This window comes from Crocuta crocuta, unplaced genomic scaffold (genome assembly GCF_008692635.1).
Source record: "Crocuta crocuta isolate KB4526 unplaced genomic scaffold, BGI_CrCroc_1.0 scaffold45, whole genome shotgun sequence".
Taxonomy (NCBI): Eukaryota; Metazoa; Chordata; class Mammalia; order Carnivora; family Hyaenidae; genus Crocuta; species Crocuta crocuta.
The window spans coordinates 1,287,956-1,307,666 of record NW_027530544.1 but is presented as its reverse complement, the minus strand read 5'-3'; the positions used below and the strand labels follow the sequence as shown (position 1 = coordinate 1,307,666).

At 37.6% G+C, this 19,711-nt stretch overlaps 1 protein-coding gene across 3 annotated transcripts in view; it reads left to right on the top strand.

Annotated features, from left to right (window-relative positions):
* HSPBAP1 (HSPB1 associated protein 1) overlaps positions 1 to 19,711 on the top strand; it is a 60,387-nt gene that overhangs the window by 1,262 nt on the left and 39,414 nt on the right. For 2 of the 3 annotated variants that reach the window (XM_077767735.1, XM_077767737.1), the window contains exon 2: positions 13,856 to 14,041. In XM_077767735.1, the coding sequence (XP_077623861.1) occupies positions 13,856 to 14,041 (186 nt within the window). Of the gene's footprint in view, positions 1 to 10,938; positions 11,071 to 13,855; positions 14,042 to 19,711 lie in introns of all 3 variants that reach the window. The other variant, XM_077767736.1, reaches the window with a different exon arrangement.

Genomic DNA, 19,711 nt, shown 5'->3' with positions numbered 1-19,711 from the left:
AAGTCCTGGGTAAATTGATGACACTCTAAGATGAAAATGATCTGATGGGCATGGAGGAGGGCACTTGTTGGGATGAGCACTGGGTGTTATATGGAAACCAACTTGACAATAAACTATGAAAGAAAAATAAATAAAATGAAAATGATCGACTTCTTGAATATTCAGTCAGCATGGGCCTCAGATCCTCTGGTTCTGTTTCTGTGTTAAGCTTACTTCCTCCACTGACAGTTCCCCCAACTCTGTGCATCCTCTCTTCATCACTTTCAGTGGATGACTTTGCAAGTCAGGTCAGTTCTGCATCTACTTTGTCTGCTTTTTTCCTCCTTCACTATCAGACCCTTGTCTAAATCATCCACATTTCTCATCTACACCCCTCCTATATCTTCAGGCCATGTGACCTGTTTTTTATCTTGTGCCTCTCTAGTCCCTTCTCCATTCAACAAAAAAAGTGATACTCTCTTACATAAAATTCTTAAGTGAATTCCAATGCACTTACAATAAAATCCAAACTCTCAACTATGGACCACAAAAATCCTTGGTCTGGGCACTGCTGATGTCCCCAGGAGTATCTGTTGTCACTCACTGCCCCCTCCTGTTGTCTACTTTTCATATAGTTGGCTTCTTAATCTTCAGGTTTTGGAGTGTGTCACCACCTGAGTTCTTACCAGACCAACCGATCTAAAACGATCACTGTCGTTTTTCCCTGATTTCTAACCCCAAATGTTCTATAATACACCATCCTGCATCTTCATTTTACTTGTTACAACCTGTAGTTATTTGTTTAGTATTGTTTCCTTCACTTGATGTTAAGTACCGTGGGGGCAGGACCTATATCTGTTTTTTCCACCACATGTGCCTGAGCAGCAAGTACAATGCCAGGCACATAGTGGGTACCTCATACATGTCTGTTGAGTGAATGATTAAGGGAACTCTGCCAAGTCCAGAGGCAGGAGGAGAAAGAGCATGGCATGGTCCAGGAGCTGAAAGAAGCTGGTATTAAAAGTGTTGAGAGAAGAGGAATTATGGAGGGCACCTTGTGCCATGTTAAGGAGTCTAGACATTATGACGGTAGGAGACCTTTAAAGAGCTTTAGTTAAGGGGGTAACTTGATCAGATTTGGTTTTAGGAGGATCACTCTGCCTAAAGAGTGGAGGACAGATGGGAGGGAGAAAGACTAAAGGACAGGTACTTACCTTTGAAGCCTCAGTTTTGTCCTCTGTAAAATGCATGATTATTGTAAAAATTTAAGATAATTGTGGTTTCATCTAGCATAGTGTCTGGCAGGAATTACATGTTCAAGAGTGGTAACCATTTTTATTAGTAATAAAAAGGCCTGGCATTGGTGACTGTTGGGTGTTGAAACTGAGAGAAAAGAAACTAGATCTCTGGAATTTTTCAGCCTGAGAAACTACATGTAAATTAGGAACCTGAAGAAAAGGAGGTGACTGGGAGCAATGTGTATATGCATAGAGTTTAGGTATGGAGAGATGATGCAGAAGATAATCAAGCATACAGCTGGGTAAGAGGAGGCTTTTTTTTTTTAGATATAGTATTCACTTACCATAAATTCACCCTTTTAAAGTATACAATTAAGTGGTTTTTAGTATGTTCACAAAGTTGTGCAGCCATTACTACCATAATTCCAGAACATTTTCATCACACCAAGAACCCTGGTATCCATTAGTAGTTGCCCTCAGTTACACTCTCTTCCCAGCCCCTGGCAGTCATTAGTCTATTCTGTCTCTGTGGATATGTGCCTACTCCGATGATCCATATAAATGGAATCATGCAACGTGGGGCTTTTAGTGTCTGGCTTCTTTCACATTGCAATATATGTTTAAACTTCATCTGTATTGTAGCACGTATCAATACTTCATTATTTTTTATGGCTGAGTGATATTCCATGGTATGTAATACCACATATTGTTTGTCCATTTATCATTTGGGTTGTTTGCACTTTTTATTTATTATGAATAATGCTGCTGTGAACATTCATATACATGTTTTGTGTGAACATCTTTTCAGTTTTCTTGATTGTATATCTAAAATCGAAATCGCTAGGTCCTAAGATAATTCCATATTTACTATTTTTTAAGTGTTTATTTCTTTTTGAGACAGAGAAAAAGAGAGAGAGACAGCGCCTATGGGGAGGGGGCAGACACACACACACACACACACACACACACACACACACACACACACGGAATCTGTAGCAGGCTCCAGGCTCTGAGCTGTCAGCACAGAGGCCAACGCAGGGCTTGAACTCACAAACTATGAGATCATGACCTGAGCCAAAGTCAAATGCTTAACCAACTGAGCCACCCAGGCGCCCCTTCGTATTTAATGTTTTGAGGAAACTTGTGATTCTTTTTTGTTTGTTGATTAGTGTTGATATTAGCTTTATCTTTATTTTATTGTTTTCTTTTTTAATTTCAGTATAGTTTTTTTTTTTTTAATTTAAATTCAAGTCAGTTAACATACAGTGTAGTATGGGCTTCAGGAGTAAAATTTAGTGATTCATCACTTACGTGTAACACCCAGTGCTCATCCCAACAAGTGCTCTCCTTAATGTTTATCACCCATTTAGCCCATCTCCCTATCACCCACCTCCCCTCCATCAACCCTCAGTTTGTTTTCTGAATTTAACAGTCTCTTATGGTTTGCCTCCCTCTATGTTTTTATCTTATTTTTCCTTCCCTTCCCCTATGTTCACCTGTTTTGTTTCTTAAATTCTCCCTCCATATGAGTGAAATCACAGATTTATCTTTCTCTGATTGACTTATTTCACTTAGCATAATACATTCTAGTTCCATCCACATGTTGCAAATGGCAAGATTTCATTCATTTTGATCACCAAGTACTATTCCATTATATATACCACATCTTCTTTATCTGATTGTCAGTTGAGGGACATTTGGGCTTTTTCCATAATTTGGCTATTGGTTTGTTTTGTTTTGTTTTTGTTTAAAAAAATTTTTTTAATGTTTTATTCATTTCTGAGAGAGAGAGGCAGCATGAGCAGGGGAGGGTCAGAGAGAGAGGGAGATACAGAATCCGAAGCAGGCTCCAGGCTCTGAGCTAGCTGTCAGCGCAGAGCCCAACCTGGGGCTGACACCCAGGAACTGTGAGATCATGACCTGAGCCAAAGTCGGATGCTTAACCGACTGAGCCACCCAGGTGCCCCAGTTTGGCTATTGTTGATAGCACTGCTATAAACCTTGGGGTGCATGTGCCCCTTCAAATCAGCATTTTTTTCATCCTTTGGATAACTAATTGGTGGGTCATAGAGCAGTTCTATTTTTAACTTTTTGAGGAATCTCCATATTGTTTTCCAGAGTGGCTGCACCAGTTTGCATTCCCACCATCAGTGCAAAAATGTTCCGCTTTCTCCACATCCTTGCCAACATCTGTTGTTTCGTGAGGTGTTAATTTTAGCCATTCTGACAGGTGTGAAGTGATATCTCATTGTGGTAAGGACACTTGTGATTTTTAATCTTGAAGTAATAAGGAAGGAAAAAAAATCTAATGAAAATATGGATCCACTCCCCGGAAAACGCAGCATGCACACCCATTTTGCAGGTGACTTTATATTTTTGTATTAGATTCTCAGAATCCTATCTGTGGAACTTTCAACCTCATTTTAAACTGTCATCCTCCCTGGAAACTCCACTTTGGGGTGACTGTTCATACCATGACAAAGTAAGTTAAATAAGGGTGCCTGGTTGGCTCAGTTAGTTAATCATCAGACTCTTGATTTCAGCTTCAGTGATGATCTCATGATTGGTGAGATCCCATGGTTGGTGACAGGGCACAGCCTGCTTAGGATTCTCTTTCCCTCTCTCTGCCCCTCTCTCACTCACATGCACACAGGCACTCTCTCTCTCTCTGTCTCAAAATAAATAAACACTTAAAAAACCCAAAGTAAGCTAAATAGGCAAAATCCTACTGGAAGTAAAGGCTTTGCTTTAAATTACATAAGGGTTATATGAACAAAGTGTAAAAAACAAGTACAGACATTAAATACATGCGTGTGAAAGGGTCAGTGTGTTCTATATAATGATGAATTGTGAGAGTCATAGGAAAGTTAATTTTTAAGCAAACTTATTACTGCCCCCTTATCAGAAAGTATTTGACTATATATTATAAACAGAAGACTGTTTAATACAGTAGGTTAGAAGACAGTCCTTGCCTTAAAATGACTTGTAAATATAGTTTGGGAAAAGATGCAGATAGAATTGTAGTATAAGACATATCCACAAGGCAGGAAGCAATTAGTTGGGAAGTAAATACTATACATCTTAAGTGCTTTGAGGCTGAAAGAAGAAAGAACTAATGTAAATTGGATTGGTCTGTACTTCTTAGACTAATTTGAAAGTTTGGTATAGTTTGAATATAGAAATGAATGGAAGAGGCCGAGTCTGGCAGGTGAGGCTGGTAGTAGAAGTGAGTAGAGAAAAGCCTGAGACGTAGGGGCAGAGGGCAGGGAGGAAGGTGAGGAGACAGACTGGTTCTACTAGAGTAGAATTGGTAGCAGAGAATGCAGGTTGTGTCCTTTGAAACCAGACGAGAGCAGGGTGAATCAAAAATGTTGAAGTAAAGAAGAGGGAAATCATGGGTTTCAGTTTTCTAAGAATAATAGAGCAAGGCACCACAAAGAGTGAGGAAGTGGAGAAAGGTACTGGGGATTTGAAAGTGAAGAAGCTTTAGAATTGGTGCTGTAGGGGCAAGGGATTAGGAATCGACTAGGGATAACTAATGAGTTGGGAGCAGAAAAGGCACCCATTGGAGGTGAACATGAACTTATGGAACTGATCTCTTTGTTTTGAGCATGTTTCTCATTATGTTCAATAGTTCATTATGTAGAAGTAGAGAAAACAAGTGGTTAGTTGTAATATTTTATATACAACTGAGATGTGAATTCAGAAAACATTTATTTATTATCAGTTTATGCCAAACATTGTGTTAAGTTCTAGGGATATAAAAGTAACTGTCTTGCCTACAAGGATGTGATTTTTTTTTTTGAAGTAATAGCTTGAAAGTTACTAAAGACAAAGCATGATCATATTGATAATCAAATACATTGGAATCCTTATTTGAAAATAAAGGAGACCTTAAAATGCAAAAGAACTATATTACTGCTATTATAGTTTAAAATTCATAATATTTTATTATTTAGTAAAGATGATTTGTTTCCTTTTAAAAAGAAGAAAACAAACATTAGATGAATACGCAAAGCACGAGATTCTTAGGACAATGAAAATACTTTGTATGACTTTATAATGATGGATATTCTATTGATATTATATTAATGGTCATTACATTTGGTCCAAACCTGTAGAATATACAACACTAAGACTGAAACCTAAGAGAAACTGTGGACTTTGGGTGATTATGATATGTCAATTGAGGTTTATCTTGGTAAAAAACAAAACAAACAAACAAAAAACCACATGTACCATTCTGGCGAATGATGTTGATAATGGGGGGGGCTATGCATATGTGGGAAGGGGATATATGCGAAATCTGTACCTTTTTTCAATTTCATTGTAAGCCTAAAACTACTCTAAAATAAATTCTTTTTTTTAATGTTTTTTATTTATTTCTGAGAGAGAGAGAGAGAGCGTGAGTAGGGAAGGGGCAGAGAGAGAGGAAGATAGAGAATCTGAAACAGGCTCCAGGCTCTGAGCTAGACCTGCCAGCACAGAGCCCATGCGGGGCTCGAACCCACGAACCATGAGATCACGTGACCTGAGCCGAACTCAGCCACTTAGCCGACTGAGCCACCCAGGCGCCCCTAAAATAAATTCTTAAAACACAAGCAAACAAACATGAAACTACTTACTGTTAAGAATCAGTTTAAATACTAAGTGTGAGATGTTATAGGATTATGCATTGTTTGAAACTTTTCAGGAAATTAAAAGTTGTACTTCTCTGAATCTGATTCTGCCTTTCAGACTGAGGTTATTATGTTCTTTGCCTTGGCTCTTGTTTTAATTGTAGCCAGGTTTATGCCGTGATGAAGAGAAGAATGTATTCTTAGTAACTCTTCTTCCAGTCCTTCCTGAAAGGAGTAAAGAAAACATTTAAAATGGAGTTGGGAAGCTCTTAAGGGGGCTCTCTCTCCTGCACATACTACTCCTTGCAGCTGTAAGAAGGTAGATAAGAATTAAATCTTGATAAGGGAGGACACTTCACAGGGGAATTTATTTCCTGCTTTTTAAAGAAGGAAGATCTGACCCAGCCCCTCTAACAATGCGCTACCACTTGTAGCCAATGAGAAACCACCACAACCTCCAACTCTTTTTCTTCTCCAATGAACTTTTGTTCAAAACAACCCTTCCCAATTTCCTCCTAAAGTCTATTTGCTGATGCTGAATTGTAATTCCTCTGCTATTCCTAAACAAGCTCATTTTGCTGGTAAAATAACAGGCAGTTTTAAGGTTGACATTCCCAAGGAAGTATCTTATTCCAGAGTTTCAGGGACTTGAGTTCTTATAGAGCTGACACTTTCACATGACTGGATTTACTTTTCCTCAGTTGAAAATGCCATACTCTCTCAGTCATTTTTTGCCCCTCATTTTTAAAAGAGAAAATGGCGAAAGGAGGCAGGGGAGCTTAAAGAAAAGCAGAAGCTTCTGTAGTCTTAAAAAGTAGAACAATTTCCATAGTAGAGCATATATGTAATTCATGTGTAGCTAAAATACTTTATATTTGATAAGGACAAATGTCAGATAAACTATACTGTTGAATTTTTAAACTATGGTTAAAAACAACATGAAATTTTTTATCTTAACCATTATTATGAAAGAGTACAACTCAGTGTTAAGTATATTCACATTGTTGTGAAACAGATCTCTAGAACTTTTTTCATCTTGCAAATCTGAAACTCTGTACCCAGTAAACAACTCCTCTTTCCTCCCTCCCCTCAGGCCCTGATAACTGCTATTCTACTTTGTACCTATGAATTTGAACATTTTTAGGTACCTCATGTAGATGGAATAATACGGTAGATGTCTTTTTTTGTGACCAACTCTTTTCACTTAGCATATGTTCAAGGTTTATCCATGACATGTGACAGGATTTCCTTCCTTTTTAAGGCTGAATGATATCCACCATGTGATGGATGTTTGGTTTGCTTCCACCTTTGGGCTATTATGAATAGTGTTGTTATGAATATGGGTGAGCAAATATCTTTTTAAGACTCTGTTGTTGAATATTTTCTATGAGTAGTTACATAAATACCCATTTTATTTTGAAATAGGGAAAATTTACTTAGCGGAATCTGAAGAGCTAGATGGAAACATTTTGGTAGAAATTTTGAAGATAGTTTTGGAGGATTTTAAAGAACCTTAGTCTTTGAGACTTTCTGGTATTGTTTCTATTTTTCCTAGTCTTTTTTTTTTTTTTATTTTTTTTATTTCTAGGAGAGAGAGAGAGACAGCGTGAGCAGGGGAGGGTCAGAGAGAGAGGGAGTCACAGACTGAAACAGGCTCCAGGCTCTGAGCTGGCAGTCAGCACAGAGCCCGACGTGGGGCCCGAACCCACTAACCGCGAGATCATGACCTAAGCGAAAGTCGGACGCTTAACCGACTAAGCCACCCAGGCACCCCACTATTTTTCCTAGTCTTAACTTCACTTAAAACATAAATTTGCTTTTCCTTTAAGTTTAGGAACAGTATAACTTTTGAACTTAGAAGTCTTATTTATGAGCCATTTTCTGGCCCTAAATGGATTTTCTGGCCTTGCTGGGCAAAAGATACAAGTGTAAGAGGATGGGAAGATGTGGATGGGAAGTGTCCAGCATGTAACTGCCTCCTGTTCCCAGCCTGAAACTACTTGGGGTTCGCTACCACACCCAGCATTGGTATTGGAAGGATCATGTCATAAGAGCCTCAATACTTCTATTTATGGTTTCTTCAGTGGCAACACCTGCTAGACCTTGAAATCCAAAGGTTTCATGACTATTCATTTTAATTAAACATTTTGTTAACTTTCAGGAGAATGTTCTTGGTTTGTATTGCCTTTTTTTTTTTTTTCCTTAAGCAGGCTCCACACCCAGTATGGAGCCCAGTGCGGGGCTTGAATTCACAACCCTGAGATTAAGACCTAAGCTGAGATCAGGAATCGGATGTTTAATTGACTGAGCCACCCAGGTGCCCTGTATTGACATTTTTTTTAAAGTTTATTTATTATGAGAGAGGGCCAGAGGGCAAGTTTGTGAGTGGGGAGTGGCAGAGAGAGAAAGAGAGAGGAAGGGAGAGAGAGAATCCCAAGCAGTCTCCATGCTGCCAGTGCAGGATCCTACACAGGGCTTGAACCCATGAACTGAAACTGTGAGATCACGACCTGAGCTAAAATCAAGAGTCAGATGCTTAACCGACTGAGCCACCCAGACACAACCCCTGTATTGACATTTTAAAATAGTGACTATAAAATGAAAAATTATCTTTGTTGTAAGTTTTACCATTTGGTCTTTAATACAAACAGTCATTTTGTTAAGTAGTAATTACATAATTCCATGATGTGATCCAAATGTTCATTATTTTTTACCCAATATCTACCATTCAGAAGTTTAAAAATTTCTTGTAGTTGTCAGGGGCGCCTGGGTGGCTTAGTCGGTTAAGCGTCCGACTTTCGCTTGGGTCATGATCTCGCGGTTCGTGGGTTCGAGCCCCGCGTCGGGCTCTGTGCTGACTGCCAGCTCAGAGCCTGGAGCCTGTTTCAGTCTGTGACTCCCTCTCTCTCTGATCCTCCCCTGCTCACGCTGTCTCTCTCTCTCTCCTAGAAATAAATAAAACATTTAAAAAAAAAAAAGATTTCTTGTAGTTGTCAGATCAATGAAACCATCATAGGCTTACATGTATATGTTTAGAAATAATTTAGCTCACCATGCAAGGATGCAGTTTCTGACTTACTCTCCTCTCACTTTCTGAAAGTTTTAAATATGTGTTTTAATAAAATTTAATTAAAATTTTATAATTATTAACATTTCTATTAAAATTATGCCTGACATGAGAGATGAATTAATTTTAGTTTTAGGATCTTTGTCTTTGTTATGTTCTATCAATATTAGGAGGGAATTCTGGAAACTTGGTAAATTTTCCTTATTCTTGAATTCTAAATCTTGGATATAAATCCAAGCCGTGTATTAATTGACTGAAGGCAGATTGCTAACAAATTCAGAGAAAGTATCTTATAGTTTGCATTAATTAAAGAAAAATTGCTGAGAAAAAGGCAATTTGCTTTTTGATCATGTTTCACTACTTCCAAAGAATTAGTTGAAACCAAAGCTGTAATCAATTGTCTGAATAACATACTGCATTTAGAAAGAGAAAAGACTATTGTGCAACATCTAGTTTCTAAGTCATCTCATTAGAAATTGCTTAATGCTCCAAGTTAGACCTAAATACACTTATCCTTTAAAGGTTGTCAAGGTTGCTTCAGAATTTTTATAGCTCTTTGCAAATATTCCTGCCTTGGAGCAACTGAGAGCATCCTTAGGCTATTTAATTAATACAATGTAGATTGCATTCTTTTTTAAAGAAAATTGTAACACTTAAATTTGTTAATTTAATGGCCCAGTTCATTGTTGATTAAACTATCAGAAGCCAGATTACTTTTATTTCATGACCAGCTGGTTGTTTTATTTCATTGCTGGCCTGAGGTTCTGTAAAAATGCTAATTTCTTGTTATAGTGAGCATCCTACTGCTCTGTTGTGCACACACTTTATAGCACTTTTTATTCATTTAGCAAATGTTTGAGCATTTAATGTATTTTAATCACTGGGCTACGTGCTTTCTCAGCAAATTTTGCTTTTTAGGATCTCCTAGTAAATAACTTCTGGGATGTCTGGGATTTTTAGATCAGATCATTAAATACTTTTTTAAAAGACATTATGTTAGAGGAAAAAATATTTCTTTGAAGCTATTGTGTCAAAACACTATTCATGTGTTACTAATGAGCATGTATTTATTTGTGTATGGATGGCAAGATATATCTTACCCAAATATGACAACTCTTTTGGGAGCATTCAAAGCCTGATCTATTGCCTCTGATTAAAATAAGCAGAATAAATAAATCCCTACCCCAAAAGCTCTGGTGCTTCTCTTTTTTTCTACTCTTTAAAGTTCTAGAAGCAAAGTGTTCAAAGCTTGACTATTTCACAACTGTAGAAACGAAAGAATGCTATTATAGGGTCAGACCAGCCATGATTCATTCAGTGGAAGTCACAGAGTAATTTATAGAGAGAATATGGTTGTCCTTGAAAACAATAGCCTCAGAAGGCAAGGTGTTAAACCAGTTATGAATCAGTAGCAGTTTTGACCATAAGAGTTCATTTTTATACGCTAAAGGGCCCAGGAGGTAGAATATTGCTGGTATTGGTTCAGTGGCACAGAGATGGACATTTTTTGTATTCTTTTAGCTGGGTTTGCAATTTCATGGGTCTTTCTTTTTTAAAATTTCAAATTAAAAAAAAAATGAAGTAATCTTTATGTCCAACGTAGGGCTTGAACTCATGCCCCTGAGATCAAAAGTTGCATGTTCTACCAACTGAGCCAGCCAGGCACTCCCTGGGCCTCTCTCTTATGTCTCAAAAATATGTCTGTTTTTCAGGCAAAATATAGGAGAGAAGGCTAAGGGCAAAAAGGCTGACTCAGCAACTTCCAGAGGTATCTCTGGCCACTCCTATCTGCTAAGGAGTCTAGGAATTGTAATTTTTCAGCCACGCCCATTGCTCAAAGCTCTGTTAGTAAGGAAGAAGAGAGTGGGTATTGGATAAGGTAGGCAACTAACAGTCTACTACAGGTATTACTCCACTACCCCCTGCCCACATACGCACAAATCAAAACATTCCTCTCTCCCCAACAGCACACATGGATTTATTATCCATGAATCAGTCTAAAGCTTTCCTTAACTTATTGTTTTTCTCTTTTCAGATTATACTCTCCTGAGTTTGTAGTGCTAGTATGGGTCCCATGGTTTTAATTCTCTAGAAGTAAGCTTGTGCAGTGGAAAGAGCATGGGACTTGGAATCAAGGAATGTGACCTGTAGTTCCAGTTCATCACTGGTGTGTTGACCTTTGATATCTGAGCTTTCTATTCTTCCTTTGGATAATGGAAATAAAATGCCTTCTCTGCCTGTGTTTTATAGGCTTCCTAGAGGATCAAATGAACAGTTTTAATGTATATAAAACTACATAGCAAATAGTAAAGCATTGTAGGAGTAAATATATGGTATTGTTATGATGATGATGTTCAAAACCAAACTCTTCATCTTTCCACTAGAATGAGCTGTTGCTTGTAACTTTTTTTATGTCAAGTCAGAGTCTGGAAACCTCCGTCTCCCTTATAGCTGCATCTGCTTCCCACCCCACATCTCTTTAATAGTATTAGTCTTTGATACTATTCTCTTAGTATTTCTTTACCTCTACCATCTCTGCCATCCTTACTGCCACCCCATGTTGTTCAAGGCCTTACTATACACCTCTTACTTGGCTAGTACAGCAGCTAAGTCCAGTCCAGTCTTTACGTCTCCACACATTTCTACATAATATACACATGGGAGAAATTTACATAATAGTAATATTCAGTAAATATTTTTCTACTTTTCGACATTAGGCTGCTTATATTTTCAGTTTTTATATTATGGTAATAGATATTTTATGGGTATGTGTGTACATATACAATGTATATGAATATGCATATAAATGATGATTATTTTGTTAAAAGTGAATACCTATAACATGAGTTACTAGGTTAATGAGTGGTTATTTGAGACTTCTGCTTCATTTTTCCAGTTGTTTGCCAAAGGATAGCACTAATTTATATGCCACAAACAATGGAGTATTATCATGAATGCATTGGAGCTTCTCATAGTCTAGCAAAACTTAAAACATATATAATAAAAAATACAGCTTGTCCATTTTCATGTACATGGAATCCAGGCACTCCCAAGTCCGGAAAGATTTGGTATGTCATGATCCAGATAGCCTTGTACTTACATTTATAGGTTAGTATGGGTCAAGACCTCTAGTGTGAATTTATCAAACACGTCAAAAGTGCAAAACAAGAATCTCAAGGAAAGATAGAAAATTTTATTCCTGGTCACATTCTGTTTCCCATACAGGCTCTTCAGCGCTTAAAGATAAGCTTGGGGCTTCATTTACTTTGAGATGTAAGGGTACCTTGTCTCTTCCTCCATGCAGCCCCCACACTCCCACACCCCAGCTCTTCTACCTGCCTTTCCCTAAGTGTCCACACTCATCTCCTCACTTGGGAGCCCTCACTGCGTAGACAGTGACAGACTGTCCTCAGATGTCTTGCTTACTTTCATAGGGTTTAGAGTAGGAATCTGAGTGTTTGTCCTTGTCTGAGAAGGGAAACCAAATTGACTTAAATTCCCGTTTTTTTAAAAAACAAGACTTACATTCAGACAAGTATGATTTAATCAAGTTTCTGATGACTCCTTCTCCATCCCTCTTCCTTTTATGAGAAAGTTTATGCACTTGATCTTAGCCAAAAGGCCAAGAAGTGATGAGAAAGTTTAGAAGAAAGTTGGATGATGGGAGAATTCGGATAATTTATTACCTTTTCCTAGTTGTTTGAATTTTGTTTTAAATTTTTAATGTTTTATTTCTGAGAGAGAGAGAGAGAGAGAATGAGCAGGGGAGGGTCAGAGAGAGAAGGAGACACAGAATCGGAAGCAGGCTCCAGGCTCTGAGCTGTCAGCACAGAGCCCAGCGCGGGGCTCGAACCCGCGAACTATGAGATCATGACCTGAGCCGAAGTCGGTCACTCAACTGACTGAGCCACCCAGGCGCCCCTTGGTTTTTTGAATTAAGTATAAATGCAGAGTAGGTAATGAATTACAGGGTTTATCTGATTGTTCTAGAGAATCATAAGTATATGCTTATTATATATACATATATATCAGGAGTCAGAGTATGAAGATTTTTTAACTTTCCCATAAAACTTCTATCTTAAGATGTCTTTAAGGAGAAACTGACTTGTTCAACAAACACTTATTATTACCATCCTCTCCAGGATTAATAGTCTATGATTCTGTGACATTTATTTAAGTACTCAATAAGTCACAGTATTAGTTTGTACATATCCCTTATATTGTTTTTAGATGCAGTTGAAGTCCAGGACTAACACTGATACCCATTCTAGTACATCTTTTTACCTTTTTAAAAAAAATTCTTTAAGCTGACTTATTTATTTTGAGAGAGAGAACACAAGCATGTGAAGGGCAGAGAGAAGGAGAGACGAATCCCAAGCAGGCTCTGCGCCATCAGCACGAACCTTGAGATCATGACCTGAGCCGAGACCAAGAGTCGGATGCTTAACCGACTGAGCCGCCCAGGTGCCCCTATCGTTTTAAATCTTGAAACGAAAATAATCCTCCCACACCCCTTTGACTGACTCAGTGGTCTTTTTGGGTAAACACATGGTGAGGCAAGGGGGATGATTGCTGGCTCCAGCACCACTGGTTGTTTCAGCGTTGCTCCCATCAGCGATTCATACACAAGCCTCTGTTTAGGAAATACCGTTCTCAAAAAATGATGCATTCTGAAACTTAAATACAATTGAAAGGTCTTTTTAAAAAACATTTTTGACATTGAAAAGTTTAAATTTTTTCCAACATTTAAAATTTAATATAAGAAAAATCATTTAAGTGTTGTGGTCTTTGAGGTCAAATATTTATGTAAATTGTAATAAACGAAGTGTAAAATGTATAATTCCATAGAAAAATGTACCATAATAGAAATGATATTAGCTATTTTTTTCTTTGTATTAAATGAAATAACTTCATAGCTATCTCCCTGTTGCTCTGTTTATTTCTCTCTCTAGGTGAACGTATCAAACCTTTTACACCAGAGAAAGCAAAAGAAATGATAATGTCTTTACAACAACCCGCAGTCTTCTGTAACATGACTTCTGATTGGCCAGCACAACACTGGACCGCTAACCACCTTTCTGAGGTCCTTCATGGCAAGCAGATAGGATTCAGGATGGGAATGAAAAGAACAGACACAGGTAGGACTATGAGTAATCATCATAATGATGCCTCTTCAGTACCATTTCCATAGTCTTAGCAGTGGTTTCTTTATCTATAGAGAATCCTTTATTTCTAATCCTGTTTTTGACCATTGCATATAGGAAAGTTTCATTGGAAGTTTCAGATGGACAGTTTGTGTTAAGGTTTTTTTTTTTTAGACTTAACAACCTATAGTTGATAACCTTATATAAAATATTTGTCCATGTACTATGGCTCATTGAATGTGGTAGACACTTAAGATTTGTTAATGTGCTATTTTTTTTTTTTAATGTTTATTCATTTGAGAGAGACAGAGACAGAGACAGAACACAAGCGGGGGAAGGGCAGAGACAGAGAGGGAGACAGAGATTGGGAAACAGGCTCCGGGCTCTGAGCTGTCAGCCCAGAGCCCAACACAGGGCTCAAGCTTGGGAATGGTGAGATCATGACCTGAGCCAAAGTAGGAGGCTTAACTGACTGAGCCACCCAGGCGCCCCTAACATACTATTCTTTATGTTCACCTGTGACTGAAAAAGATTAATACTAATCTCATAGTGTCTTTTAACTTTTGACTCACGTAGAATGTGTCCTTTCATTTGTGGCTTCAGGCTCTATATTTATAGTGCTTATACTCTTGGTTGTAATTTTATCTCTCTGCTTTATCAGCTCTCTGACCTCTATGGTGCTGCATAAATGTTAGAAGTATGTAAAGCTGGGTTTCTTTTCATCCTCTTAAGTAATTAGATTTTGCCATCTCCTTCTTCCCTCAAGACTTGTAACATTTTGGTATTTTGCCTTATAGTCAGACAAAGCAGTTGCTGTTAACTCTAAAAATAATTTAAAGGAAAGAAACAGTGCTGTTTTTAATCTGAAGGAGTCCATGACTATTGTCTGGCTTCAGAATGTGTCTAACTTCTGTTTAAATATAAGCAAGTTTGCTAGTCTAGAATTTCACAGTGTTTGAAGCATTGCTATGAAGTGGCTCTATGAATATCTATTAATAACTCAGAAGGAACTAGAAAATTACCCAATTTCCTTTCTAGCTTCTCCAAGCTTCCTTCTCTCATGCTGACCTTCTATATCTCCCAAGAGCTGTATGGTTTTGGTGTCTAGACCACCCTCATACTCGTGTCAGGTAGAGCCAGATTAATACCTCAAACTCTTTGGCATCTCACTCTAATCACAGATCAAAATGTTTACTGTATTTTAAAATTCAATGCTAGACCAGAAAAAGCACATAAAAATTCATCTTGTGCTTTTTCTTTCTTGATTTTAGTCAAATCTCTCATCCAGTGAAGTGTCTATTAGACAGTTATCAGGAGATAAATAAGAATTGTAATTTTTTCACACCGTGGTTAGACTCCCACCTGCAATACTTCCATTAATTGCTAACAGTCGTTGAGAGCTATTGTGTCAGGCAATGTTCTGAGTGCTTTATACATATTAATTCTCTTAACCTTTTTCATACCCTCTTAGAATGGTACTGTTATAAACCTGTTTTGTCGATGAGGCACAGTGATTTGACATTTTCAAGCTACACTTCACCATAAAAGAAAAAGACAGTAGAAAGTCTCTGCAGTTGTAACTGCTCTGAGTTTTTACTAAAGATAATTTTTTAAAATTTAGATGTAATTCACATAACATAAAATTTGTCATTTTAAAATATACAATTCTGTGGTTTTAGCATATGCACCATTTTGTACAACAATCACCACTATCTAATTCAAGAACATTTCATCACCCCATCACCCCAGAAAGAAGCCCAGTACCCCTTAAGCAGTCACTCTTAATTCCATCTTACCCCAGGTTTTTGCAACCACTAGTCTGCTTTCCGTTTTTGTTTATGTTTTTCTTTAACATTTATTTTTGAGAGAGAGAGAGAGAGAAAGAGAGAGAGAGTGTGTGCATGCACGCACATGTGAGCACAAGCGAGCAGAGGAGGGGCAGAAAGAAAGGGAGACATAGAATCTGAAGCAGGCTCCAGGTTCCAAGCTGTCAGCAGAAAGCCCTCCGTGGGGCTTGAGCTCACAAGCCATGAGACCATGACCTGAGCTGAAGTTGTATGTGTAACCAACTGAGCCACTCAGGTGCTTCTGCTTTCTGTTTTTATAGATTTGCTTATTGGGACATTTCATACAAATAGACTCATTCAGTATGTGGCCTTTTATGTCTAGCTTTCTTCTTCATGTCATAGCATGTTTTCAAGATTCATCTATGTTGTAGTATATATCTGTACTTTATTTTTATTGCTAAAATGTATTATCCTGATCATATATATATATATATGATCTACATATATATGTATGTATGTATATATATATATACACACACTACATTATGTTTATCCTTTCATCAGTTGATGGACATTTGTGTTGTTTCCACTTTTTGGCTATTATGGATAATGCTACTATGAACATTTATGTCCACATTGTTATGTGAGTATGTGTTTTCATTTTTCTTGGATTATACCTAGAAGTGGAATTGCTGAATCATATGGTAACTCTGTGTTTAACCTTTTGAGGAACTGCCAAAATGTTTTCCAAGGCAGCTGGACTATTTTATATTCCCACCCCAGCGTATGAGTGTTTTAATTTCTCTACATCTTTGTCAATACTTACCCTATTTTTTATTCCAGCCATCCTAGTGGGTGGGTAATGTTATAGATAATATATATAAAACTATAACTCATTTTGATATGCATTTTCCTAGTGACTAATGCTATTGAGCATCTTTTCATGTGTTTACTGACCATTTGTATATCTTTGTTGGAGAAATGTCTATTCAAGTTCTTTCCCCATTTTCTAATTGAAGTATTGTTTGGTTTTAGGGGAATATTTTGGTCTTTTTGTTGTTGAGTTGTAAAAGAGATCCTTATAGATATTCCCTGACTTATGGTGGGATTAGGTCCCGATAAGCCCATCATAAATTGAAAATATCTCAAATCAAAACTGCATTTAATACGTCTAACATACCAAACATCCTAGCTTAGATAAGCCTACCTTAAATGTGCTCAGAACACTTATTATTAGATTACAGCTGAGCAAAATCATCTAACACAAAGTCTTGTTTTTATCGTAAAGTATTGAATAGCTCATATAATTTATCAAACGCAATACTGAAAGTGAAGAATAGAACGACGGTATGGGTACAGAATGGTTGTAAGTGTATCTGTGGTTTACCCTTGTAGTAGTCTGGCTGGGAGCTAATGCTTGCTGCCTCTGTCCAGCATCACAAGAGAATATCGCAGTGCATATCACTAGCTGGGGAAAAGATTAAAATTCAAAACTTGAAGTATGGTTTCTACTGAATATTATCACTTTCACACCATCGTACAGAGTTAAAAAACTATTAAGTCAAACCACTGTAAGTACGGAACTCCATATTCTAGATATTACGCCCTTATCAGATTAAGGACCTTTGAATATTTTTTCCTATTCAGTAGGTTGCCTTAATTATTCTTCTTAAAGTTATTTCTTTGGGTATAAATGCAGTACTTCCACAAGCAGTATAGGGTAGTGGTGTAAGAGTGCTAACTCTGAAATCAGCTTGCATGGATTCAAATTTTGGCTTACCGTGTGACTTTGGGCAAGTTACTTAACTTTTTTGTATCCTAGAAATGTTTTCAAGATTAAATGTGTTTGTACACATAAAACATTCATAAACGTGCCTAACACATAGTAAATGCTCAACAGATGTTACTTAAAAATAGAAATAATTAAAAAAATAAAAGTATGACTTTCTCATTTTTTTAAGCATTAAAAAGTAAAAAAATGTCTTTAATGTTTATTTATTTTTGAGAGAGAGAGAGAGAGACATAGTGTGGCTGGGGGAGGGACAAAGAAAGAGGAAGACACAGAATTCAAAGCAGGCTCCAGGTCTGAACTGTCAGCACAGAGCCCGACATGGGGCTCAAACTCACTAGCTGTGAGGTCATGACCTGAGCCAAAGTCTGATGCTTAACAACTAAGCCATCCATGAGTCCCTCCCCCCCCCATTTTTTTTTTTAATTTTATAGAGAGAGCACAAGGTGGGAGAGGGGCAGAGGAAGAGCAAGAGACAATCTTAAACAGGCTCCTTAGCCAGCACAGAGCCTGACATGGGACTCAGTCCCACAATCCTGGGATCATGACCTGAGCTAAAATCAAGAGTCAGACACTCAACCAACTGAGTCACCCAGATGCTCCTGATTTAGTCATTGTAGCAAACATTGAAGAAATGGGAAGATCCAAAGAAATTTAAAAACACTGTACTAGTACCAAAATATAGCCACTAGTTACACTCTGATAAATGTTTATGCAGGCCTTTTAGTATTTTAAAAATAAAGTAATAATTTTTACAGCCTGCCTTTTTTTTACTACACATGTTTCTCTTGATGTTAAATGTGACTTTTAAGTTTTATTTACTTATCTAGAGAGAGAGAGCAGGCAGGGGGGTTCAGAGAGAGAGAGAGAGAAAATTCCAACCAGGCTCTCAGCTGTCAGTACAGAGCCAAACTTGGGGCTCGAACCCACAAACCATGAGATCATGACCTGAGTCAAAACCAAGAGTGGAATGCTTAACTGGTTGAGCCACCCAGGAGCCCCTAAATGTGACTGTTAAATGGCTTCCTTGGGGATGAGCACTGAGTGTTATGTGGAAACTAATTTGACAATAAACTATTTGTAAAAAAAAAAAAAAAAAAAAAAAAAAAGCCTTCCTAGGGGTGCCTGGGTAGCTCAGCTGGTTAAGTGTCCAACTTCAGGTCATGTCATGATTTCAAGGTTGATGAGTTCCAGGCCTGTATGGGGCTCTGTGCTGACAGCTTGGAGGGAGCCTGGAGCCTGCTTTGGACTCTGTGTCTCCCTTTCTCTCTGCCCCTCCCACACTCTGTTTCTCTTTCAAAAATAAACTTTAAATGGCTATTTAATATATACTGTTTTGAAGGGGCACATGCACACTAATGTTTATAACAACACTATCATCAATAGTCAAAGTATGGAAAGAGCCCCAATGTCCATTGATAGATGAATGGATAAAGAAGATGTGATGTATATATATATATATATGTGGTGTGGTGTATGTGTATATATATATGTATATACAGATATATACATACACATATATATACATACACAGATATATATACATACACACACACGTATATATATACACACACACAGTGGAGTATTACTCAGCAATCAAAAAGAATGAAATCTTGCCGTTTGCAACTACACGTGGATGGAACTAGAGAATATTATGCTAAGTGAAATTAGTCAGAGAAAGACAAATATCATATGACTTCACTCATATGTGGAGTTTAAGATACAAAACAGATGAACATAGGGGAAGGGAAGCAAAAATAATATAAAACAGGGAGGGGGGTAAAACATAAGAGACTCTTAAATACGAAGAACAAACAGAGGGTTGCTGGAGGGGTTGTGGGGGGGGGGATGGACTAAATGGGTAAGGGGCATTAAGGAATCTACTCCTGAAATCATTATTGCACTATAGCTAACTAACTTGGATGTAAATTAAAAAATAAATTAATTTTTAAAAAATGGCTACCTAATATTTTGTTGTATGATAGTATCATAAGACTATAGTGAGCATCTTTGAAAATAAATCTTGTTCAAGTTTCTGATTATTTCTCTAGGATAGATTCCTGGAAGACGAATGACTGGGTCAAAGGG